Source organism: Pelecanus crispus, chromosome 12 (assembly GCF_030463565.1).
Source record: "Pelecanus crispus isolate bPelCri1 chromosome 12, bPelCri1.pri, whole genome shotgun sequence".
NCBI lineage: Eukaryota > Metazoa > Chordata > Aves > Pelecaniformes > Pelecanidae > Pelecanus > Pelecanus crispus.
In genome coordinates this window covers 2,867,653-2,889,905 of record NC_134654.1, presented here as the reverse complement: position 1 = coordinate 2,889,905, position 22,253 = coordinate 2,867,653, and the positions used below count along the sequence as shown (strand labels likewise).

General features: G+C 41.6%; 1 protein-coding gene across 2 annotated transcripts; it reads left to right on the top strand.

The window, feature by feature from the left end:
- Positions 1-476: 476 nt before the first annotated feature.
- Positions 477-19,338, top strand: GGNBP2 (gametogenetin binding protein 2). 2 transcript variants are annotated; one of them, XM_075719788.1, is made up of 13 exons: positions 477-664; positions 4,536-4,616; positions 6,710-6,963; positions 7,938-8,036; positions 11,218-11,331; positions 12,994-13,197; positions 14,219-14,393; positions 15,802-15,996; positions 16,639-16,789; positions 16,964-17,089; positions 17,171-17,322; positions 17,727-17,975; positions 18,717-19,338. In XM_075719788.1, exons 1-13 carry the CDS (start codon positions 572-574, stop codon positions 18,918-18,920), a joined length of 2,097 nt encoding a protein of 698 aa, XP_075575903.1. In that variant the 5' UTR covers positions 477-571; the 3' UTR covers positions 18,921-19,338. The 2 variants fall into 2 exon arrangements, with proteins under 2 accessions (XP_075575903.1, XP_075575902.1); XM_075719787.1 differs by having other exon boundaries at positions 12,994-13,203.
- The last annotated feature ends 2,915 nt before the right edge of the window (positions 19,339-22,253 follow it).

Here is a 22,253-nt window from a genome sequence, read left to right as displayed (position 1 = left end):
GCTGGGGGGCGGCGGGGCCCCCCTCCCCGGCAGCAGCTCGCCCGGGGGAAGAGGGAGGCGGCCCCCGCCCCGCCGCCGCCGCTCCTCGCCCTCCCCAGCCGCCGCGGGGCGGGCCGGGGGCGGCGGAGAGCCGCAAACCCCGCTCCGGGCTGGGCGGCTCCCCCTGCCTGGGCCGGCGGCGGCGGGGAGGAGCGGCCCGCAGCGCGGCCGGGCTCCATCCCCCGCCGGCCTCCGGCCTCCCTCCCCCGGCCGTGCCCGGCGGAGGGCCGGGTGCGCTCCTCCCCGCCGTCCCCTCCCTTGCTTCCATGTTATGTCGCATTTCCCAGCCTGCCCACCTCTCCGTCCCCGGCCCGCAGGCTTTTTGAGCCCCTTCCAAGGCTGAAGCGGCGGCCGGGCGTGGGCAGGGCGGCGGGGCCGGCGCTCGGCGTGGTGAATCAGGCGATGGGGTAAACCAGGCTGGTTTCCCGGGCTGGTGAAAGTGTGCCGGGGAAGCGCGGCGGGCATTTACCTCCCCGGGGTTTGGCTGCTCGCAGGCCGGAGCTGGGAGGAAGCGGCGGCAACGGCAGCAGAGATGGCGCGGCTGGTTGCAGTTTGCAGAGACGGGGAGGAGGAATTCCCTTTCGAGAAGAGGCAGATTCCCCTCTACATCGATGACACCCTCACGGTGAGTGCCTGCGCCCCGCCGAGCGCCCGGCCGTCCCCGCACCGCCTGCTTGCAGCGGGTGCGGGCGGTGTTGCAATTCCCAGGCGAGGCCTTTTCCCTGGACAGGCCTCCCAGGCTCCTCCTTGGCTCCCGCAGCGTTGATCTGCGCGACTCCGCAACGCTCGGCTTAACAGCGCTTAACGTGGCAACTTTTTTATCTGCTCCCCAGCTCTGAAAACACGCAAACCGCATAATAAGAAAGTTATTGCTGTCTTGGGGCCCGCGCCTTAACTTGTTTTCGAGTGACGAGCGTGCCTCGGTGCCCAAGCCCGAATGTGGAGCAAAGCCGTTTTTCGCTTAATAAGGAAGGGAGCCATGTTAAGGGTAAACCCCAGGTTTACAGCTAGGGAATTATTATGCTCTTAAACAGGCAAGAAAAGGCTGAAGGCGTTTTTGAAAGCTTTGGCTTAAAGCAAGGGTTATCGAGTCTGTCACAACGTGCTGCTACGTCTGCAGGCGCGCACCCGAGAGAGTCGCCGCTTCAATGTGTTAGTCTGAATTGAAAAACATGGGAGGTTTGCCATTTCCAGAAGATTCAGTGGAAAAATGAACTAAACGCAGCTTGGAGGCTCTCTAGCCTCTCTTCTCTTCCTCACGTGTTTATGGAGGAAGGCTCAGAAATTGCATCATAGGTGAACGTGGAGCAAATGGAAAAAAAATTCCCTTAACTAGCCAGTTGTCATTTGCTTTAATTCTTAAGGTGTGAAAATGGCAGGTTGACAGTAAAATTGAACTTAGACACTGTAATGGGGTATCTTAATTACTCGTATTTGATTTCTGTTGCTGTCAGTGGTGTGACAGTAACCGCTGTTACTTTAAATGCCGTAAAATGTATGTGCTTTAAATTCCTAATCTCACATTTTAGTACGGGAGGATGCCTGACTTGCATCAGCTAGCTTGATCAACTTCATAATGTAATTGCTTCCATCTTCCAGAACAAAACAGTTGAGCATCTTCAGACAGTCTCTTAACCCTCCATCCCACTGTTAAAGATGATCTATCTCAATCCCATCTTTTTTTGCTACATTTGAAGAAAGGGTCTTTGCTGTATTTTAGTTTTGATCGCTTTAAATGATGGCATATTACTAATTTACCGAGTATCATTGCTGTTTTTTGGCTTTACCTAGCCTGTCATCTCTGGTTAACTGTGCTTATACATTAGGCAAAGTCTCCCCTTGTTGTCCAAAGCAATATCTAGCTCTCCTAGAGCGGTTGATTACCTGGAAAACTCAGTACTGTGCAGGAATAGTGTAAGGTTGGGTTTTTTTGATGTCCTGGCCACGCCTTGAAAGTTATTTTGCCCCTCCGTTCTCTGTGTAGTTTTAAGATCTTAGATCTCTCTCTCTCTCTCTCTCTCCCCCCCCCTCCTGCCCCCTCTCCGGACTCCCTAGTAAAAACTACTCATTCGATTGCGTCAAGTAGAAGACTTCCCATGCTCTTGCTACCTTTGTTGTGTTTAATAGGTTGAGAGAGAGAATGAGTGAAAATTCAGCTGTACCAGGCGTCAGGTAGATTCCATTTGTGGTTTAGTTCCAGAATTTTAACGCCAGGCCCAAACTTTGTACAATTGCACTATGTTGTCCCTAGCCTTCTACTTTTTACACCAGAGGCAAGCCGTACTCTTGACTGAAGAGGTTCCTATAGCTGTAAATCAGTTTTGTATCCATCTGGATGAGAGGCATTTATGCAAGTGCAAGTCATCCTCACCATGAAGAAATCTTATCTCAGGTCCATTTTTTTCCCCCACTTTTCTGTTACTGTTGTTACAAAGTACTCGGATTTCTAGGTGGTTTCTGGAAGCTTTTATTAAATAAACCTGCAGAAGTAAGTGAATGAACTCTTAGCTTCCTTGTCTCGGTCTTCTATAATTTGTGTTTCAAATTCTTAATGAGAGCTGTTGCAAGACATAGAGCTGTCTTTGAAACGTAATTTTACATCTGCAACATTATCTTTAAAATAGTGGTGGTGTTTGTTGATAGTAACTGGCTTCTGTTGACCTCCTTTAAAACTAAAATTTGAAAAATAATGGGACTACTTCATTTCTTTCAGTCAGCTGGAAGACTTAATCTATGCCTTACATCTAGAAACAGTGAATCAGTGATTACAAACCAGTGGATGAATGGCCTGTAACGCTCTCGAGCTTGTAACGTTGCTTTGTAGTAGCATAGAAAGCTGTTTAGGTGCAATGTGGTACTGCTCCTCTAAATGAATTGTTCACTGTCACCCTTTTCTGTTTCTTATGGCTCAACTAGAAGTTAAAGGAAGTTTAATTATTTAACCCTTTTCATTTCTGAAGCATCTTTTATGATTTCTAAAAGGCATTCCATTTGATGTGGTATTACGGGAATTTTTTCTTCCCGTTCAGGGTGTGATGGTGGTTGATGTGTAACCACTTAATAAAATCTCATCAGACACATGAATTAATGTAGTCTTTGATAATTTCACTCTGTTGTACAAAACACCTAAGGGTGTTGTCTGATAATGGGAGATGAAGGTGAGGGGAAAAAAAACCACGCAGATTTATCTCTTCTCTCTGTTATTAGCAGGCAGAGCTTTTGCTTTTCCAGGTAGCTCATTCCCCACAGAAACACCAAATTAGCAGTGCAGCAAACCTGTAATTCTGCAGCAGAAACTTGTGCTGCTGCTCAGTGTGTATGGGTCAGGGGCAAGGGAAACTGGAAGAGAAATGCATGAGAGGTCAGAATTGGCACTGACTGTGGCACTGTTCTGCACAAAGATAAGGCAGCTGTGCTAACGTTCCGATTCTAGCACACGTGAGATCAAAATATTGCCTTGCTTTCTGGCCTTAGAGAATAGATGTTTATTCTGGAGCAACGCTGAGCGCCTGTAAAAGTAAATGTACAAGTTCTCTGGAGGTAGTGTTAGCAATTACGAAGACAGCAGGGAATTCTGTCTTTGCTAGACAATTGAGGGAAGGTGGAGGGAGGAAAAAGGATGAATCGGACAATTTCATTTGGTGTTGGTTGGCATTAGAGCTATTAACCACGGTTGTTACTTTGTCTCTCAGATTTTAAAGTGAACTTTCAGTATTTGTATTAATAAATTCTGTCTTTCTCAGTTTGGACAAAGAATGTCAACTAAGCCAGTCTTTACTCCTTTTTCTAGTTGGTTTCATTTTTCTCCACGGTTGTAAAGTTGGATTTTCGACTGAAAATAATTTTACTGGTTTCCGCCCCCCAAGAAATTGCCCTCTTTGTTGCTCAGTAATTGGAAAAGAAATATTATTAATTACTTACAAGTAATCACATTGTTCTCTAGGCTTAACATTTTGCTTTGAGCCCCTTGAGAGTTGCAGCTGCAATCAAACATAACAAAGTATACCTTGGAGTACCTTTTTTGGGGTTAATATGGTTTTAAATTAGCCTTTGAAGGAGTCGACTCAATCATTAAACCGTTGTGACCGTTTCTTCATCGCTTCATACATTGAGTTAGGCTGTTGGGTTAGTTTGGATCTCTGTGTGTTGAAGTACAATTTCTTTTAAACTGAAACAGGGTGTCAAGTCAGGTAGATAGTGTAAATACTGATGTTCCATTTAGCAACTTTTGCTCTCTCTATAACAGCTATTTAAGAGTTACCATTGCCTCTAGAACATTATATTAGTGAAACACTTAGTTAATTTGCTGAAACATTCACTATCTTAAACTGTTACTTTTATCCTTTCCCAAGCTTCCAATAGTTACGTGGAAAGAATGAGCGTTTAACATAATTTCTGTCTTATCTACCCCAAGAAAGTAAAATAAACTAATGCTCTGTGTTTGACTTTTTTCTGAAAGCTCTTTTTTTTTTTCTTTCCCCCCCTCTCTTGTATAGATGGTGATGGAATTTCCTGATAATGTGCTAAACCTTGATGGGCATCAGAATAACGGTGCACAATTAAAACAGTTCATTCAGGTAAATACATCCTTCTGTTTTTTAAGAAGGCTGCGTATCAGATCTTGCTTTCCTTAGATTCGTGCTTTCGCTTCTCTAGGAGGTTGTCACTCCTAGAATGACTTAAAAGATGTGTCGGCACCTACATGCAATTATGTGTTGGTACCAAAGTATACCAGGTGCATTCATTTTCTATATTTCACAGCGTTTATACACTGTTGTCTTGTCAGGAGGCAATTGCTGCATATCTAGTTAGAATTGAAAACCTGTAAAAACGATGTGTATTCTGGTCACTGCCAGTTTATACTTAATGGAAACTACAGGTTCTAAATACATTTTGTTGTTTTTTTTTTTTTCTAAATACTTTTGAACTGCTTATTCAAGTAGAAGTGTGCATTGCTTAAGATCGAGTTCTTACGATTAGTACTGTACCAAGATAGAATTAATGTGCCAGTTTATAGATTATATATAGTTGAATAGCGAGAGATGGTTTTGTGGTGCCCCTGAAGCTTTAATAATAGAAACTTATCCACTAACACTCTGGCAAATAACTGTAGCGCTGTAACACCTGTAGCAACTAAAAAACTGTGCCACTTGGTGTCCAAAGGAACAGGCTAGTTTGCTGATATGGAGCTTGCACTTCTTCACTTGTGGTTTGACAGCAGCAGTTCAGACATATGCTGCATATAAAGCATAGCTGTGTCGTGAAAATAGCTCATTCCTGCTCCTGCCGTGACTAGTACTATTAATTACGGGAAAGAGGATTATTGCAGAGTGATATCACTTGTCAGGTTATTTAATGTGCCTGCCTTTAAGAGCACAAACATTAAATGTTGTCTGATAATAGCTTTACTTTTCATAACGTATTCCATAAAATGAGCTGAAAATATTTTCTCTTTTCAGTCGATGTATTTGCATGTTCCCTGGGCTTTATTAGTTTCACTGTGTTGTATGGTCTTTTCTTTCTTTCCCCAGAAGTTGTGACAAGTCATTTCTACATTAGGAGTGTTTAAGTAGTGTAATACGACAACGCAGAAAATACTGTCATGGCAAAATACTCCCTGTATAGAAACAACTATGCTTGCAAAGCTGTACTTTGTATAACCAGGGAAAAATGACAATTGATACACTGATAGGACTCTGCTCTTACAGATTATGTTGGAAACTGCCAGTAGTGCTGATAATCTAGGCGCAGATGTGTCAATTGGTGCGTGAGGAAGGGACTCTCTCTCCTGTATAGCTGTGCTGGGGGCAGTTCAGTGTTGATGAAGTCCAAGCCAGTAATTTAGCAGTTAGAAGAAGAAGTAGAAGGGTATGTGCTTTTTGTCTGTGTGTATGGGTGCCTGGATGCATTTGACAGAGGAACCAGGAGAAGCTCCTAAAATTGTTTATTGACGTAAGAAATATTAGAAGGTGTTCTCTTTAATGTTCTATTATTAGCACACATTGAATGTTTGCTACTGAAGTAAAATGTTTCACCCCGAATAGTAATGTGTGCTTTTTTTAAGCTCAGGTATCAGAATAGTAATGTGAAACGGCATTTAGCCTTCCAGGAAAAATATTGCTAAATTGTCTTGGTCTGAACAGAACAAGTTTTGTTGTAAATGAGATTTCCATATATGCCAATGAGTGTCCAGGAGTTTCCTTTCTATGTGCCAAAGATTAAAATGAGTGTGAGTAGAAGATGAAAACTTGCAGAGTTGTATGTGAGACCCTTTACTAAAACATCTGTGCTGAGGTGGAGAAAAAAGAGCTTCCCGATAAGGACAGGGAGGTGTGCCGTTTGTTCCGAAGCAGCACTTGCTGCTTGGAGTGGTAGGAGGAGGGAGCAAGAGGAGAAGAATATTAGCTGCTTTGCAGAGGGTAGACTGCAAGACTTGAAGCAGAATTGCTCCTATGGTATTAGCAAGTGTGGTTTTGTTCCTACAGTAAGTATTTGAAGTGATCTACAGTAAGACAGTGACCTGAAACTCTGAGCCCTGCATACAGTTTCCACAAGTGTATTTTGATAATCCTTTCCTTTCTGGTAAGGAAAGGAAGGCAAAGAAATCTTGAACAGTTTAAGATGTGGTTTTATTTTTTTTTTAATTATTTAATTTCTTGTTCTTTTTTAGAGACATAGCATGCTTAAACAGCAAGATCTAAATATTGCCATGATGGTGACATCGCGTGAAGTTTTGAGTGCACTTTCTCAGCTGGTCCCGTGTGTTGGCTGTCGTCGTAGTGTGGAACGTCTGTTTTCTCAGCTTGTTGAGTCTGGAAACCCAGCACTGGAGCCCCTAACAGTAGGGCCAAAGGGGGTTCTTTCTGTAACTCGAAGCTGCATGACTGATGCAAAGAAGCTTTATACACTGTTTTATGTGCATGGGTAAGTGTCTTAGAACTGCTCGGATTATCCTTATCCGGGGAAAAGGAAAGCTAGCTTCTGTGCATTTGACTTGGCAGCTTTCTTGGTGATACTAAATTGTCTCAGGTTTGAATCTTAAGAGTACATACTTGTCTTTTACAGCTGTGTTAAACTAGTTATTGCCTAAACTGGGAAAAAACAAACCCAAAAGACCTGATCTTTCGTTTCATCAGTTGCGATGCCATGATTGCAGTTGTAAGCTACCAATATTAAAATGTTTAGTCATTAATCTGAAATAGGCACTGTGGTTTTTCATGATCTCTGGAAGAAGAGTGTTTCTTCACCACTACTTTGCATGTAAAAAAATAAAAGTTTTTTAAAAAATGAGTTAACATGCCCCCCCCAACTTTCTGCTCTTGGGTAGAAAGGTAACACTGAGAAAGTTAAACCTTCTGGGTTTGGCTAGCACAATAAATAGCCTCAGTCTCAGTGCCATTTGTTTCTCAGCTGTCAGCACACCAAACAGTGACTGCTCACCACAGTGTGCCTTTGCCTTCCAGTTGGTTTCAGCTCATTCTACTTCTTGCTCCTGTTAGCAGGCCGGTGAGAGGTAGGAAAGGTTAGTGGAGAGCTGGGGATACCGAGAGTTGGAGGGTGAGGTAGTGTAGCTTCATAAAGTGGTCTTAGTGGTTCCCTACGCTTCTGAAATAGGTGTCATTGCTCGAGGTCTGTTATTTACAAAGTTATGCAATAGCTTTTTAGATGTGAGTTATCTTTGTCTTGCTTGCTAGGATTTGTCTGGAAAATCTGTACTGTATTTTGCTCAGGTACTGCAGGATCGTATGTCATAAGAAGTCAAAATAGGGGACAGGAAGAAAGTTGTAGATTTAATGTTCGTTAGCACGCGTGTTTCTGATACGTGAGCTGAATCAATCCCTTTAAAATTTCTCTGGATAACCATGTTTTCAGACTACTAAGTTACTTTTTTGCCGTAGGTCCAAACTGAACGATATGATTGATGCAATTCCCAAAAGCAAGAAGAACAAGAGATGTCAGTTGCACTCCCTGGACACACACAAACCAAAACCTTTGGGGTAAGTTTGTGTTTAACATGCACTGTTCAATCTAAAATATTTTAAGGAAGCAAACTATTGATACTAATTTATTTTTAAGCGTTGAGATCAATTCTTACGCTGTTATCTGTTTGTCAGAGTAGTAATCTCCAAGCTGTTTGGATTATAGTAGACCCAAACAGTTGTGGGGGAGAGGAGCAGAGGCACTCGGGAGTTTTGGGCAGCGTGTGTTGTAGGGCATGAGCCTTTCTCAATAGGCTTTCGTAAGAAGGTAGTTAGCCCTTTTTTTGTGCGCTAAGAGTGACAGTCTTATCAGTAGGATGTTTGATCCTTTCCCCACTGCCCTTGCTCACGTAGTGCAATAAAGTCTTCTGCCCTCCCAACCCAAGATCTGCACTCCTTCCACAGTGTATGAGTTGTCCCTCTGCCCTTTGTCAGGGCTTCCTAAGGCAACCGGTGATGCTTTCGTATAAAGTTTAAGGCTACTATATGAAATCAGCTGTTTCCCAAAACTCGTTTGTTAGTTCTAGCTGTTGCATTTTTGCCTCTTGGCTTTTGGGTCTTTTACTTGGTGGTGGGGCGTTTTGTTTGTGCTGTGTGGTTTGGGATTTTTTTTTTTTTCCCCTATAAAAATATCCATGTTTAATTTCAAAACCAGTTGCCAAAACACAACTTGGCCATTACAAACCAGTGCTCTCTGATGTGCTTTTCACATCTCATCTGATGTAACTTGGAATATAGTCTGCTTGGGGCATGGATGGCTTCTGCATTGTGATATAAGCAATGCTCGAGAGAGACAAACTGGTTTTTGTGCTCTACACCAAAGTGATTGATCAGCTGGTTTTCTCACCTTGAGGTGAAAGGGTACATGCTAAACAAACACACATCATTTTGCTTGGGTATTAAAAATGCCTTGCACAACTGTTAATAAAGGGCTTTATTGCGGTTGGGCTGCAGGGTTAAAACTAAAACTCTGTAAAATGTATTTTCTCAAAATGTGACAGTGTGTTTTGAATACGCCAGTGAAAAAGATGCGTATGTGCCTCTGTGTCTTGAAGTTGAAGTGGTTTATTCCAGCTGGTTAACCAGAAAAACACTCCCTGTAAATCCGTTGTGGATTTTGGGGGAGGGTTCTTGTTTGTGGGGAGGTTGGTTTGGGGTTTGGTGGTTTTTTTTTTTTTTTTCTTTTCCTTATATGATAGCCAATAAATTAGACTACTATGCTTAGTTGGAGTGTCCAGGACCCTTTTTAGTCAGTTGTGTTCTGCTTCTGGTTAAGCATACAACCTGTGAAAGCTTGATCATGGTTTCCAGTTACAGGACATGTATTTTTCTATGCAGGCTTGAGTCTCTTTGGGTTTAGATAAATCCCCTGAGACGCTAGGCATGTGGAATTTGACACTTGATTTTTACTTGTGCTGCTTGAGGATAGTGGTAGCTAATCATTATCTCCTATTATGTTTTGGTTACGGGCCTTTCATATAATTACTTTAAAGCTTACGTTACACAAGCAAAAGATCATAGGGGTATATTTTTTTAAAAATAAAGCAAATTCAAAGCATGATGACAGTGTTAATTTTTTTGCTTTGTTTTTAGTAAGATTATTCTTTTCTGTGTAAGAACATATATCATGAAACCTGCACTTACCATTTTGGCAAGGCAGAACAATTCTGAAACTGAACAAATGGAAAGGAAAATGCTGCCTTTATTTCCTCAATTCATGCTGGAATAAATCTTCTTAGTATTTTGAGTGCTGGCAGGTTAATAGGGAATATGCGGAAGAGCAGTATTTTAATATAGCGCAAGTAAAGCTTTCAGCTTTATCTGATAACGTGGCTTGCGGACAGTCGGTGTGGTTTGCTAAAGAAACACGGCTTGCACTCTGCTTGCTCAGTCGATACCCATTTGTTATGCTACAGAAGTGATCAGGGTGTATCAGCACTGATATTTATCCAAATAAATCTGCTGCCTTGAGTGGAAGCAAATATGCAAACAGCCTAGATGTGGAGGTGTTAAATAGAATTGTCTCACAGAAGAAATTTTATTTATCAACTTAGAGCTTCTGCTTGACTTCGTTACAAGAAACTTCTTCAGATGAGTTACATCTGTTAGGCATTTTATACACACAGAAAAGGCTTTGGATTGTAATTGCGTGTTTAATTACGCAAGTTATGTAACTAGCTAATACCACTTGAGAGTTACTTGACGTCCTCAGTTTCAATGTGCCTGGTTTATGGCTACTCGGTTCCATTCGGAGCATTTTAACCTCTCATAAATGCAAGCCATATAATCTGGCAAACTAGACAACAGCAGACATAAATAGTCTTGAGGAGCTAATTATTAAATAGGAGCGCTTCTTCCCCTGTTTTCCTGCTCTGTTGTATCCATGAGCTTAAACAGAAATGACCGTTCTGATAAAATGTCAAGTGTAGACAAGCCTGTAAGTAAACATGACTTGCTATTTAAAGTTTGTTCTTTGCTCTATAAGTGTACTTCTAGGATATCCAAATGTGTGTTGTAAAGTTTTGTTGTTTTTTTTTAAAAAAACAAATTTTGGTAATGTAATGTAGGGTGTTTTATGGTTTCTTATGGTGGTAGACGTGTGGAAGTTTGGGTTTTTGGGTTTTTTTTCTTTGGGTTTTTGTTTTGGTTTTTTGGTAAGTTGTCATATGAAATCTAATCTGCCAGAAGTATTAAAACTTGTATATGTTTATACTTAAGGTAATATTCTGAAAAATTACTACTGGCTTTCAGCTGTAACTTTAAAAAGTCATTATGAATCTGGGCTTATAAACACGGAGAGCAAAATTTGTATCTCATGTCTGACCCTAACTTTACTGGAAGTTAAGGCTTAGCCTATAAAGGATTCAAAGTAGATTAAGGAACACGGTAGCATTTTCATAGCATTTGTTTAGGAGAAATGACTAGTTCATAATACATACGGTATAGGTTTAAAAAAATGTTTTTTAATACTATGTGACAGTGAAGGGAGCGGTAGCACACTCAGTACAGAGAAATTAAGTGCAGATAAGAAAAATAGTGAAGACAGCAGGAAGGAGGAGAGCAAGTGTAGCATCACTTTCCACTATGGACCTTTCCAGGGAGCAGTCAGGTAAACTAACGATGCTTTATTTTGCTTCTTTTCTAAACACCTAACAGGATAATGTACCTTCTTCTGTTTCTTATGATTTTTTTTTTGCAGGGGTTGTTGGATGGATGTGTGGGAGCTCATGTCCCAGGAATGCAGGGATGAAGTAGTTTTAATTGACTCTAGTTGTCTTTTAGAAACATTAGAAACCTATCTACGAAAACACAGGTATGTTAAAAGAACAAAGACACACCTTCAATTTGAGGAATACGTGCTGCATTTTTTTGTGAATCAAAATGTATGTGGAGTTCATGCAATGTTTAAAAGTGTAGAGGATTCTTCTGATACCCTTCTAAAACTGAAGAGCTAAGCTTCGTGGTGATGGAGAACCTTGCCAGATTGCATTGTGGCAGTTGATGAGACCAAGACGGTGAAATATTCTGTGTATTTTTACCTATTGTTCTGGGTTATGGTAGGGGAAATGCGGAGACCTCAGATGAAGCCATGGCTACTTGTCTTAATTTTGTTGGTTAGGATTAAATTATGGTTTATAATTTGATGTATATTCTTCCACTCTTTCACAAGTAGCCTGCTGTGTTTGGGACTACGCTTTCGGGGAGTATGTGCAATTTCAAAATAATGCGAACTGAACTGATGGAAGCAGATTTTAGGCTTGGTGTTGCTTGTAAATCACTGTTTTAAAACGGTTGTTCATGACTTAGTAGCGCTAGCGTTAGTAGGGAAAAAGTAGGCCACTAAATGATTGTTGCATGTGTACAGTAGCTACCATGCTGATTAAAAAGTTTTAATTTCCAGGAGTCTCAAGGTTCTGCTATAAACTCTGGGGGCACAGATGGGTGCGGGGTGGTGGTGTGGAAATAACACTTTGGAAACAAAATAACTTTAATCTCCTCTGACATTAAACACGGTGTTGGCAGGGTTCCTGATGCTAACCTGCAATAATATTACTGTTTTCTTTCCTTTCACCGCAGAAACTAGCCAGTTATCATAGTTCTATCAAACATCAAAATATGTTTGACTTAGTGTTGTCAAGTGACTGGACAAACTAGGAAAGGGAAAAACACCATCCAGAGATGGCATGAAGAGCCAGCTTTTCAAGCTGAGAGCTGAAATGTGAGCAGCTTGTCTGACTTGCATTTTTAGAATAATACGGCGAGAGGTTTTGTAGCTTCTTGAAGATTACTTCCTCTTATAAAATAGAATGAGCTTAATTTGGTTGTATTTTAATTATAACAGACTTCATAACTATACTCTTCTCATCTTAGTTATCTGAGCTATCACATGTTTAAATTGAATACATTGTGTTATAAATAAACCTTGTTTGGCTATCTGTGCAGTAATCTAATAATTCAAAATATGTTTAAAGGTGCTTGTAGTCGAAATGTCGCTCTTATACAGCAGGCAACAGAGGAAACTTTTTTTTTTTTCCTTATTGCTTATCGCTCACTTAAGTATACTTTAAATAATTGCTATAAAGTAACTTGGAGTGTGTTACTTGAGAGGAATTTTGTCCTGGCTTTTACTAATGATTCAGTTTGTTCACTGCTAGCTTTCTGATCTTTGAACGAATATGGAATTGCATACCCATACAGGAATTTCTTCATATTAACAATTAGCCTGATTGATGCCTTGGAGCATGAAAGTCGATATCCAGACTTGTAATATATGATAGGTAGTATAATACGTAAACTTGCGTGGCTTGCAGCCAAAGTCTTACTATTTTACCTTTTGAAGTAACATAAACCTTATGTGACCTAGTTTAAATACAGCATGCACTATTAAATAGCTCGGTATATTGTAACGTAGGCTAAGCGGGTCTACATTTCTGCTTGAATAAGAATTCAGTTGTTACGTTCTGTTTTAACACAGGTTTTGCACTGACTGCAAAAATAAAGTGCTTCGGGCATACAATATTCTTATTGGTGAGCTAGACTGCAGCAAAGAAAAGGGCTACTGCGCTGCACTTTACGAGGGCTTGCGTTGCTGTCCCCATGAACGTCACATACACGTATGCTGTGAAACAGATTTCATCGCACACCTATTGGGTCGAGCTGAACCAGAGTTCGCAGGAGGGTATGAGTATGTAATTTGCTAGAGTGGGCTATCTAGCGCTTTGCTTCTTTATTTTATTATTGAATGTATTTTGCAAAAGTGATTTTTGCCTCCTTGCTGCATAATGAACCTCCGAATGTAAATATTCATATTGAAGTGGACTTTCAAGGTAGCGCTTCAAAGTAGCGAAGCTTTCATATGTGCTTTTGTCTTTAAAGTGCATTTAGCTCTGAAGGCAAGACTGAAAGAAATTGCCAAATGTCTTCTAGTTCATTTGTTCACTCACTAGGGCTGCCGGCTTTTCCATTGAGGTGTTCAAAATATGCGAAATAGAAAGAGAACCTTGCTTGGCAGTTTTACCAAATGCCAAGTGTTCAATTTAGTGTCGTCGCCATTTGTATATTACGGTAATTTCTGAACCTGTTTTAGCATCTTAAAAACTTCCAGTGAAAAATACAATACCGAGCTCAGTATCTTTAGAGCTCAATCATAACTGTCTGATTAGGAGGGTGAATCCTTTATAATGATTTTTCTTTAATACATGATAGATACAGATTAATACTGAAGTATTTTTACTTTGTATGGTAAGTAACGTATCGACTTCTATGTGTGTTTACTCAGCTTCAGTTAACTGACACGTGAATGTCTAGGAAGCTGAAATATTTGCTATAAACTAAATACAAATTCTAGGAAGCAAAAGAATGGCTGCATCTCTTTGGCATTAAAACTCTGCTGATCCCTCCTGGTAGGAGCAAGCAGAGACTGATGGGGTAACACCTTCAGAAGTCGCAGGTGGGAAGGCACGGCGCAGCTTAACAGTGCCACGCACAGATTAACGTGTCAGGAATGTAGTGGTGGTTTTGACCTGGTCCTTTCTATTTTGCATCCGCATGCAGCACAGCAGAACTCGATTTAAAGAGCTGTTCATGCAAACATACCTTCAGTTGTCCGTAAAGAAAATACGTCATTGAACTGCTTTGATCTCTTGGTAGACTTCCAGCTACTTTAACCATACTATGCTTTGGTTCAACTCTTCCTTTAGACGAAGAGAAAGGCATGCTAAGACGATAGACATAGCCCAAGAAGAAGTTTTGACCTGCCTGGGTATTCACCTTTATGAAAGATTACACCGAATCTGGCAAAAGTTGCGGGCTGAGGAACAAACGTGGCAGATGCTTTTTTACCTAGGTGTTGACGCTTTACGCAAAAGCTTTGAGGTAAAAATCAAATTCTATCTAACTCGTATTTGAATTGCTGTAGCAACTGTGTGCGTTTTCACTAAAATTATTTTTCTGCTTTCTGCTAACGTTGGGCTGGAAGGAGCTTCAAGGGTGTTGCATTCAGTCCCTTGTTCACTGCAGGCAACAGTTGTGTAATACCAATGCATAGCACAACTGAGTTGCATTCCGATGTGACGTCTACTGGAACATAAAAGATTGAGGCTTGCTTTTACTTTCCAAGCTGCACGTTACAGTATGCTGGATCTTCTGTGTTTTTAATTCACAGTGAAGGTATTTCTACCCGATAGCATTTAAAGTAGCTCTGGCTACAATAACTTTATTAGTAAAAATGGAGAATGTGCTTTTGAATTACAAACACAACTGCTAACTCTTGCATTCGGTGTCTTCCAAGTGCACTCGGTGATCCTGTGGGATCTTGAACTTCAGACAGAACTCCTTTAACATATGCCAATAGTATACTTCCGTTCGGTATGGCGTAGATCTTTTTTGTTGCATTTATCTTCCGTTCATAATGACTGTTCTCTCTTTAGAGAGACGTTTCTCTAAATCGTCAGAGAAGGAGGTACAAAATCACTTTGGGAAAGATCATAGTGGAACCCTAATCTAGTTAGTTCATGGAGTTTTTTACAAGTAATTTTTTTAAAGACTTATGATGCTATGGAAGTGGCATTGGACTGGGTACACTGTGGTGTTTTTGTCAGGTTTTGTTTTGGTGGTTTTTTAGTCTAGTAAAGTATGGTGTTGAAAATTCATTGACGTTGTAAAACTCGGGTATTTATACTGGTATGCAAGGTTGGCTATGAATTTGAAATACGGAACTGTTGTACGTCTATATGGGGTCCTTTTCTAAGGTGAGTGGGAATGATGATGTCTCATTTTGGCTTAAGGAGTTCCCAGAGTGATCTGGGGGAAAAAAACCCAACCAACCAACCAAAAAAAAACGAACAACCCCATGAATTTATTTTATCATGCATGGTAGGCATGCTATTATGATATTTGTTCTAAATTTAATATTAAGGAACATATGTAGATACTTACTATAGTTCGAGATACGTCTGTGCTTCAGAGTTGAACTGCCTAGAAAATCAGTTAGATTTTTCACTGGTTACCCTAGACGAAGAGCTGCAGGAATTCTGTAGCAGTAGTTCTAATGTGGAGTTTTTTGTGCTACTGTGTTAAATAATCAGAGCATCTACCATGTAAACAGATCCCAAAATGTTAGTGACTAAATCTGGATAGGGTTTTTTCTTCTACAGTCAATAGTTGTGTTGCTGTGACTTTATAATAAAAAGTACTTACCAGCTATTTTCCTCCTCCTTTCTTATAAATGTAAAAGCTTGAATTGTGTTAACATCTATAAATAGATCTAACCTTTTATAAACAGATGGCTGTGGAAAAAGTGCAGGGTATTAGTCGATTGGAACAGCTCTGTGAAGAGTTTTCAGAAGAAGAAAGGGTGCGAGAGCTTAAACAAGAGAAGAAGCGCCAAAAACGAAAGAACAGACGGAAAAATAAGTGCGTGTGTGAGCTCCCTACTCCTCTGCAGGCAACAGAAGAGAAGGAAATAAATCAAGCAAAGGTAAACATGGATAGCTGTGGCTTTTTGCTGGTGTTAAATAACTAGATTTCTGATTTGGTGCTTCATTCATTAGCTCACTGTTCCATGTTAGAATTCTTGAGAGGTTTTGACTGTATTTTGGTTTTGGGAAGTAGTTTTTGATCACTAGTGGAATTTAATCCTTTTTCAGATTAGTACAGTCTTTTTGTAAAGTAGTTGCCTGGAACTCCTTAGCTTTTGTGGGTTTGGTGTTTGGTGGGTTTTTTTTTTTTTAAAACTCCTAAATCTAGGTGGTCAGGTTATGCTAGAATATTTTTCGACTATAATTCCTTCAAGATGACTTAGAATACGGAAATACAAATGCTAGTTGCAGACAATTACCATTGAATTTTTGGAGAGGGGGAAGCTTTAATTGAGTAAGTGCAATTATTATTCTGGATCTCTTGACTGAACTTAATGGGCTAACTGTAGGTCATATTATTGCGGGGAAAGTAGCTGGTTTGGTTTTTTCTAGTTGTCTGGTATTTCTGAAGAATTCTAGGCAATGCTGTGGCTGTTATCAGTCAGCGTCAGCTGTTTTTTCTTGTGGAATGAGTATCCTTTATAAAGATGCCGGCTGAGCTACTTTCAGTACTAGCAAGTATTTTTTGTCTTTGTTTTAAGGAAAATTCGAACTTCACAGAAAGTAGTTGCAAAGCCTGTGGTAGCACCGAAGAAGCTAACAATTGTGTAGAAGTAATTGTTACTAATGAAAGCACTTCTTGCACCTGTCCTAGTAGTGGTACCCTATTAGGTTCACCTAAAATCAAGAAAGGTATGTTAAATGTCATTATTTTTCATTTTTAAAAGCATTTACCGTTTATGGGGCAAACAGTGCTCAGCTGTTTTTCAAAAGAACTTTTTTTAAGAAATTCTTTCCTGCTAGAGGCATAACTAAAGAATGTGCAACAGCTACTACAGACTACCGTAACTTTCCACTTCGTCTCAGGTTTATCTCCACATTGTAACGGTAGTGATTGCGGCTATTCATCTAGCATGGAGGGCAGCGAAACAGGATCTCGAGAGGGATCAGATGTGGCCTGCACTGAAGGCATTTGCAACCATGATGAGAACGGTAGGTTTGGTAAGGATGTAATATTGGGTTAGTATCCACAAAACTGAAGCATCTGAGAAGAAAATGCCCCATCTTTTGCAGGAGATGATTCATGCGTCCATCGCTGTGACGACAAAGAGGAGGATGGAGATAGCTGTGTGGAATGTTGGGCTAATTCGGAAGAGAATAACACAAAAGGCAAAAACAAAAAGAAGAAAAAGAAAAGTAAAACTTTGAAGTGTGAGAATGAACACGTAAGGACCATAGCTACTCCAGAATGCTTATTTAAATGCGTACATTTTAAAGTAGTTACAAAAGTATTTCAGATTTCAGCTGTGACTAGTGCTGTAAATGGGGTAACAAGGATCTTCTGTTACTTCTCCGTGCAAGTTCTGAGATCGAGGTCCTTCCTCGAATAGGTTGTGGCAGAAGGAGTCTCTTCTCTCCTATGTTCCCAAGCACGTGCGCTTTTGTGTGCCCTCAGTGAATTAACATGCCGTTCCCTCCTCCTCCCCAGGCACGCACATTTGAAAAAATATACATCCTTGCTCTCTTTTTGAACTTTTTCCTTTCCTCTTTCCTTCTGCTTCCATCTGAAACCCGAATGTTTCGGGTTTAATGCTGCTTGTAGTTCATTACAGGCTGTTTTCCATTTCAGATTCAGAAACTTGGAAGCTGTATGGCAGATCCAGGTAACAGAGAGACCTCAGGAAATATCATGCACACAGAGTTTCATCGCGACAAGACCAAAGACACACATGCTGAAAGCTGCTGTAGCTCAGAAAAAAGTGGGCAGCAGTTGCCTTGGTTTGAGCATATGAAAAATGTGTCACAGTTTGCAGAACCTACAGAAATGTCACTTGTTCCTGATACTGGAAAAGGTGCCAAGAGCTTAGTGGAACTCCTTGTAAGTAACCACTTACTTTGAATTTTAGGCTGTAGCATACTGCTTTAAATCCTCGGGATTGAGGATGGGGTTTGGAAGTCAAATCCCCCTGGAGAACTGTTGCGAGAGAGAACATAACCGCACCTAAAGATTCATAGCGTACTCTCCCAGCGTTTAGTTTGTTTGCTGTTGCATGTTCTCTGTGAAGTATGTAACTCGGGTGCTTTGCAGAGGAGGAGAAATTGCCTGTCACTGGAATGCAAGTGACAGAACTTGTATTATAAGTATTCATTATCAAGGATCGTATTATTCCATAAAATGAAGCGTGCGTTATTGCTGCCTTCATGCCTCAAATGTTACTTCCCACTGTAGGCTCCTTGGACAACTTTCTTCTCGCTCCCTTTCGTCTCCCTCTCCTTCCCCTTGCTTTACATCCGTTTCCTTTTCTTTCTCTTTTCTTTCTTTTTTTTTTTTTTTTTTAAACTCTGATAAAAGCCATCCACTTTCAATGGAAATGTGCTAAGACTCTGAAGCTTATTCGGGTAGATTTCATGACTGTATAGGCTGCCTCTTACCCAAAAAAGAGCAGAGCGTCGTGTGTGAATTGGGTGACAGGGTTAGCCAGCTAAGGCTTGCGGTGTCGTGACACGAGGGCTCCGTCTCTCTTCAGAGCAACTGTAGCCAACGCGTGCGACTGCAAGACGGGTGTGCTGCGCAGGAAGGGCAACGCTCGAGTTCTTAAATGCCTGTTTTCATTTGTAGGATGAGTCTGAATGCACTTCTGATGAGGAAATCTTTATCTCACAAGATGAAATACAGTCCTTTATGGCAAACAACAAGTCTTTTTACAGCAATAGAGAACAATACCGACAGCATCTGAAGGAGAAATTTAATAAATACTGCCGCTTAAATGATCACAAGAGGCCCATTTGTAACGGTTGGTTGACAACAGCTGGAGCGAACTAAATACAATAAAATAGCTGTCTTTCACTGAAATTCTCAAGATGACTACTGCGCCTTCTCTTTCAAAAACTTAATTTAGTGACTTATGGCAAAATTTTATCTTAAATTAATGTGATTCTTTTTTTTTCTTGTTTTTTTGGGGAGGCTGGTGGAGGTGATTTCATTAATTTTGTTCTTTCTTCAGGCTTGTATCTTTAGTTGAGTAGCTGTGCAAGCCTCTCTTATAATTTAAGCCATCTCTTTTCATTAAATGTTTCTCCTTACTGTGAGACTTACAAAAAGCAAACTAGTGGCAAAGTAATGTTGTACCTATAATTCTGTACAGAATGACAATGAGCTGAATATAAGATTTTACAAAGTAGACATCCATTTGCAAAATGTTTTGGATGTAATATGTTAAAGCGCAATGTGCAAAATTTAAATAAAGAATATTTATTAATATGCATAGTAAAAGTCGGTGTACACGTTTCTACTTTCAACGCTCCTTCCCAGCAGTCGGAATTCTCGCCGCGCAGGTGGACGGTTGGCGCTTCAGCCTGCGCGGCGTCGCGGGGGCAGGCGTAAGGTGAGTCAACGCGCCTGGGAACGGCACGGGTCCCTCGGCAGCGCTCGTGAAAACCGGTCCCCGTGATTCCCCGCTGACACGTAGTTTGGAGATCTTGGAGTTATTGCCAGACGAGCCGGGTCCGCGATACCTGGCACCCCACCCAACCTGGCTGGCGCTACTCGGCATCGAGCGGCTGTTCCGCTTCCAGGATCTCGGATAATATGTCGGCGTGGCACGGCGCTATGCGGAGCTCTCCGTGGTGTCTCTAAACAGCGTCGGGCTGCGTGGACGCACTGTGTAGGTCTTGACGTGAGTGCTGTGCCTGAGGTGAGCGTGCTTAGTTCGGTGATGGGTTTGGATTTGTTTGGAGCGTGCAGCCGGTACCATTTTGGGGGCTTCATTTAGTTTTTCATCGAGCCAATTGCTGATGCTGGTGAGTTAGGAGACCGCTGTGCTCATTTTCCTTCTCCCCCAACAAAGCAGATTTAAAGCTTCTGCGTGAGCCCATCGGAACGTAATCAAACAAAAAGCAGGTTTTCAACACACCTTGACTTATTTTTAATGGAATAATGAGCTCTGTTCTGAGGACTGGAGTGCTTTTGCATAAATAGCCTTCCAGCCATATCTTGTTCTTACAAATACGGTATCTAATGGCACGGCTTGTTTGTAAGAGGGCGATCCGACAAGCGGTGAGGATGCAGGATGTGGGAGATGAAGAAAAAAGCAGTTGAAAACCTGGTACTAAACCGACAAGACTGGAGGTGGTGGTACGGTTGCGCACGGCAAGCATCCAAATTCAGCTGACGCGAGCTGACTTCTGTGGCGCTCACACCTGGAAGCTGTTACGTGTCGGTGCGTATCTAGAAATGGAGGCGGTTCGTCATACAAGTGCAACTCAAAAAATGTAGGGATTACAAATTCTGTATGCAAATTGAAATCAAGATACAAATAATAACAACAACTTCATAATAATAAAAAAAAAATCCCTGAATAACTTCCATATTTAAAGGAGATCATGCTCTGTTAATGCACACCCCCACTTGATCATTTCATAGCTGTTTTACAAAATCAGATGTAAAAAATACGTTCTTGAGTGAGCTTTAGCTTCATGATTTTTTTTCCAAGTTAACTGGTAATAGGGATAAGTAGTCCCTTCAGGTATCAGTTACTGATTATTTCACTCAATTACAAAACACAGAAGAAAACTATAAAGGTATGAATGCTTTTTTTTAATGTGACTACTTAGATTTTGGTAGCAGCTGCCACTAAAAGAAGAAAATTCTCTTTTGGGGGGGATGTAAGTGGAATTACAGAACATCATTCCTAATTTCCTCATTTTCTGTACTGTGGCCCCTTTAGTTTTTCCGATAAAGGGAAAGAGACAGGTTTGTGTTCTTGGCTTTGCTTCATGCTTCAGACATGTTACAAAGAGGCTTAATTTGCCCAGGGTCATCACAACGAACCCCAGAATCAATTCATTGAGAGTAACAGAGAACGCGTATGGACTTTTTTTCCTAGTCCTGATTTTTTAACTGTGAAATTTGGCTTCGTGAGAACAAACCTTCAGCTTCCTCTGAAGCCAGACGGACTCTCGCGTTTGCTGTGGCAAAAGGCTAATTTTGCAAAAGGAAGAACTTTCCATTTTTTAACGTGAGGAAGGGGAGTCCTTATCCTGGCGGCTTCTTTAATCAAACGCTCCGTTTGTCAGCTACAGGGAAAACGCGATTCACTTCAAAGAGCCGAGCGGCTGGCTGCGCCCCGCTCGTGCGTGCACGAGGAGCTGGTTCAGATGGGTAGTTGTCCTTGGTAACTGATGAAATCATCGCTTTTAAGCAGAGCATTTGTCGTTTTGTGCTTTACCAGGAGCTGAAACGATGGCAAAAAAATGAATTTAGGTCGCTTTTGTGTTAAATGCGGCGTTACCACGGACTGCTCAAGAGATTTGCTGCTCGGCGTCGTGGCTTGGAGGAGGGCAGTGAGTACCGTGGCCAGCTCGGCTGTTAGCAGGTGCTGTATGTGGTGTTTGCTACGTGTAGGATGGCAGCATCTGCACCCCTCCCTATAGATTTATTACGGCCGAGGGCTCCTTTTCGCTGCAACAGCTCCTGCACCCTCCTGCCCGGGTGAGCCCTGCGCTCGCTGGGAGCCCTGCACCTACTCAAGCTCAGCCCCCCAGGAAAAGCCTCCTGCACCCCTTGCCCTCTTGGGCGAGATACACAAATGCTACTTCATTTTTTTTTTACAAAGCCAAAAGAACCTGAATATGTGTAGTTTATTCTTTACTTTTTTTTTAATTTTCAGTGACGGGCTGCGTAATCAGCCCTAGGGGTGGTACTTAGGAATCGGACTTCCAATACTGTTCTCCTTAGTTTTGTGTCAGTCGAAAGTAGGTTTAAATTAAGCTGCCCAGCAATGCACGGCTGGTGCAAAGAGAATGGGTGGAAACACCTTCAAAAACGGCTTTCCCAGCAGGTCCTTGCAGCGAGCAAGTAGACGGGCCTGGGAGGTCGGCAGTTCCGCTCCAGAGCTGACCAACTCCAGAGCAAAGAGCGGGGGGGGAAATCCCTTAAATACATCCCAGTTAAACTGGGCAGCCCGTTATCCCAGCGCGGTGAGGGTGGGAGAAGTGCGTCTGGGTTCAGAACGCAGCTGGACGTACGTGTGGAAACCATCGGGCTTGAAGCCGCCTGAGGAAGTCCCTGGGCGGCCCGGGGCTGCAGCACGTCTCCATAGAATCACCGAATCGTTGAGGTTGGAAAAGACCTGTAAGATCATCCAGTCCAACCATT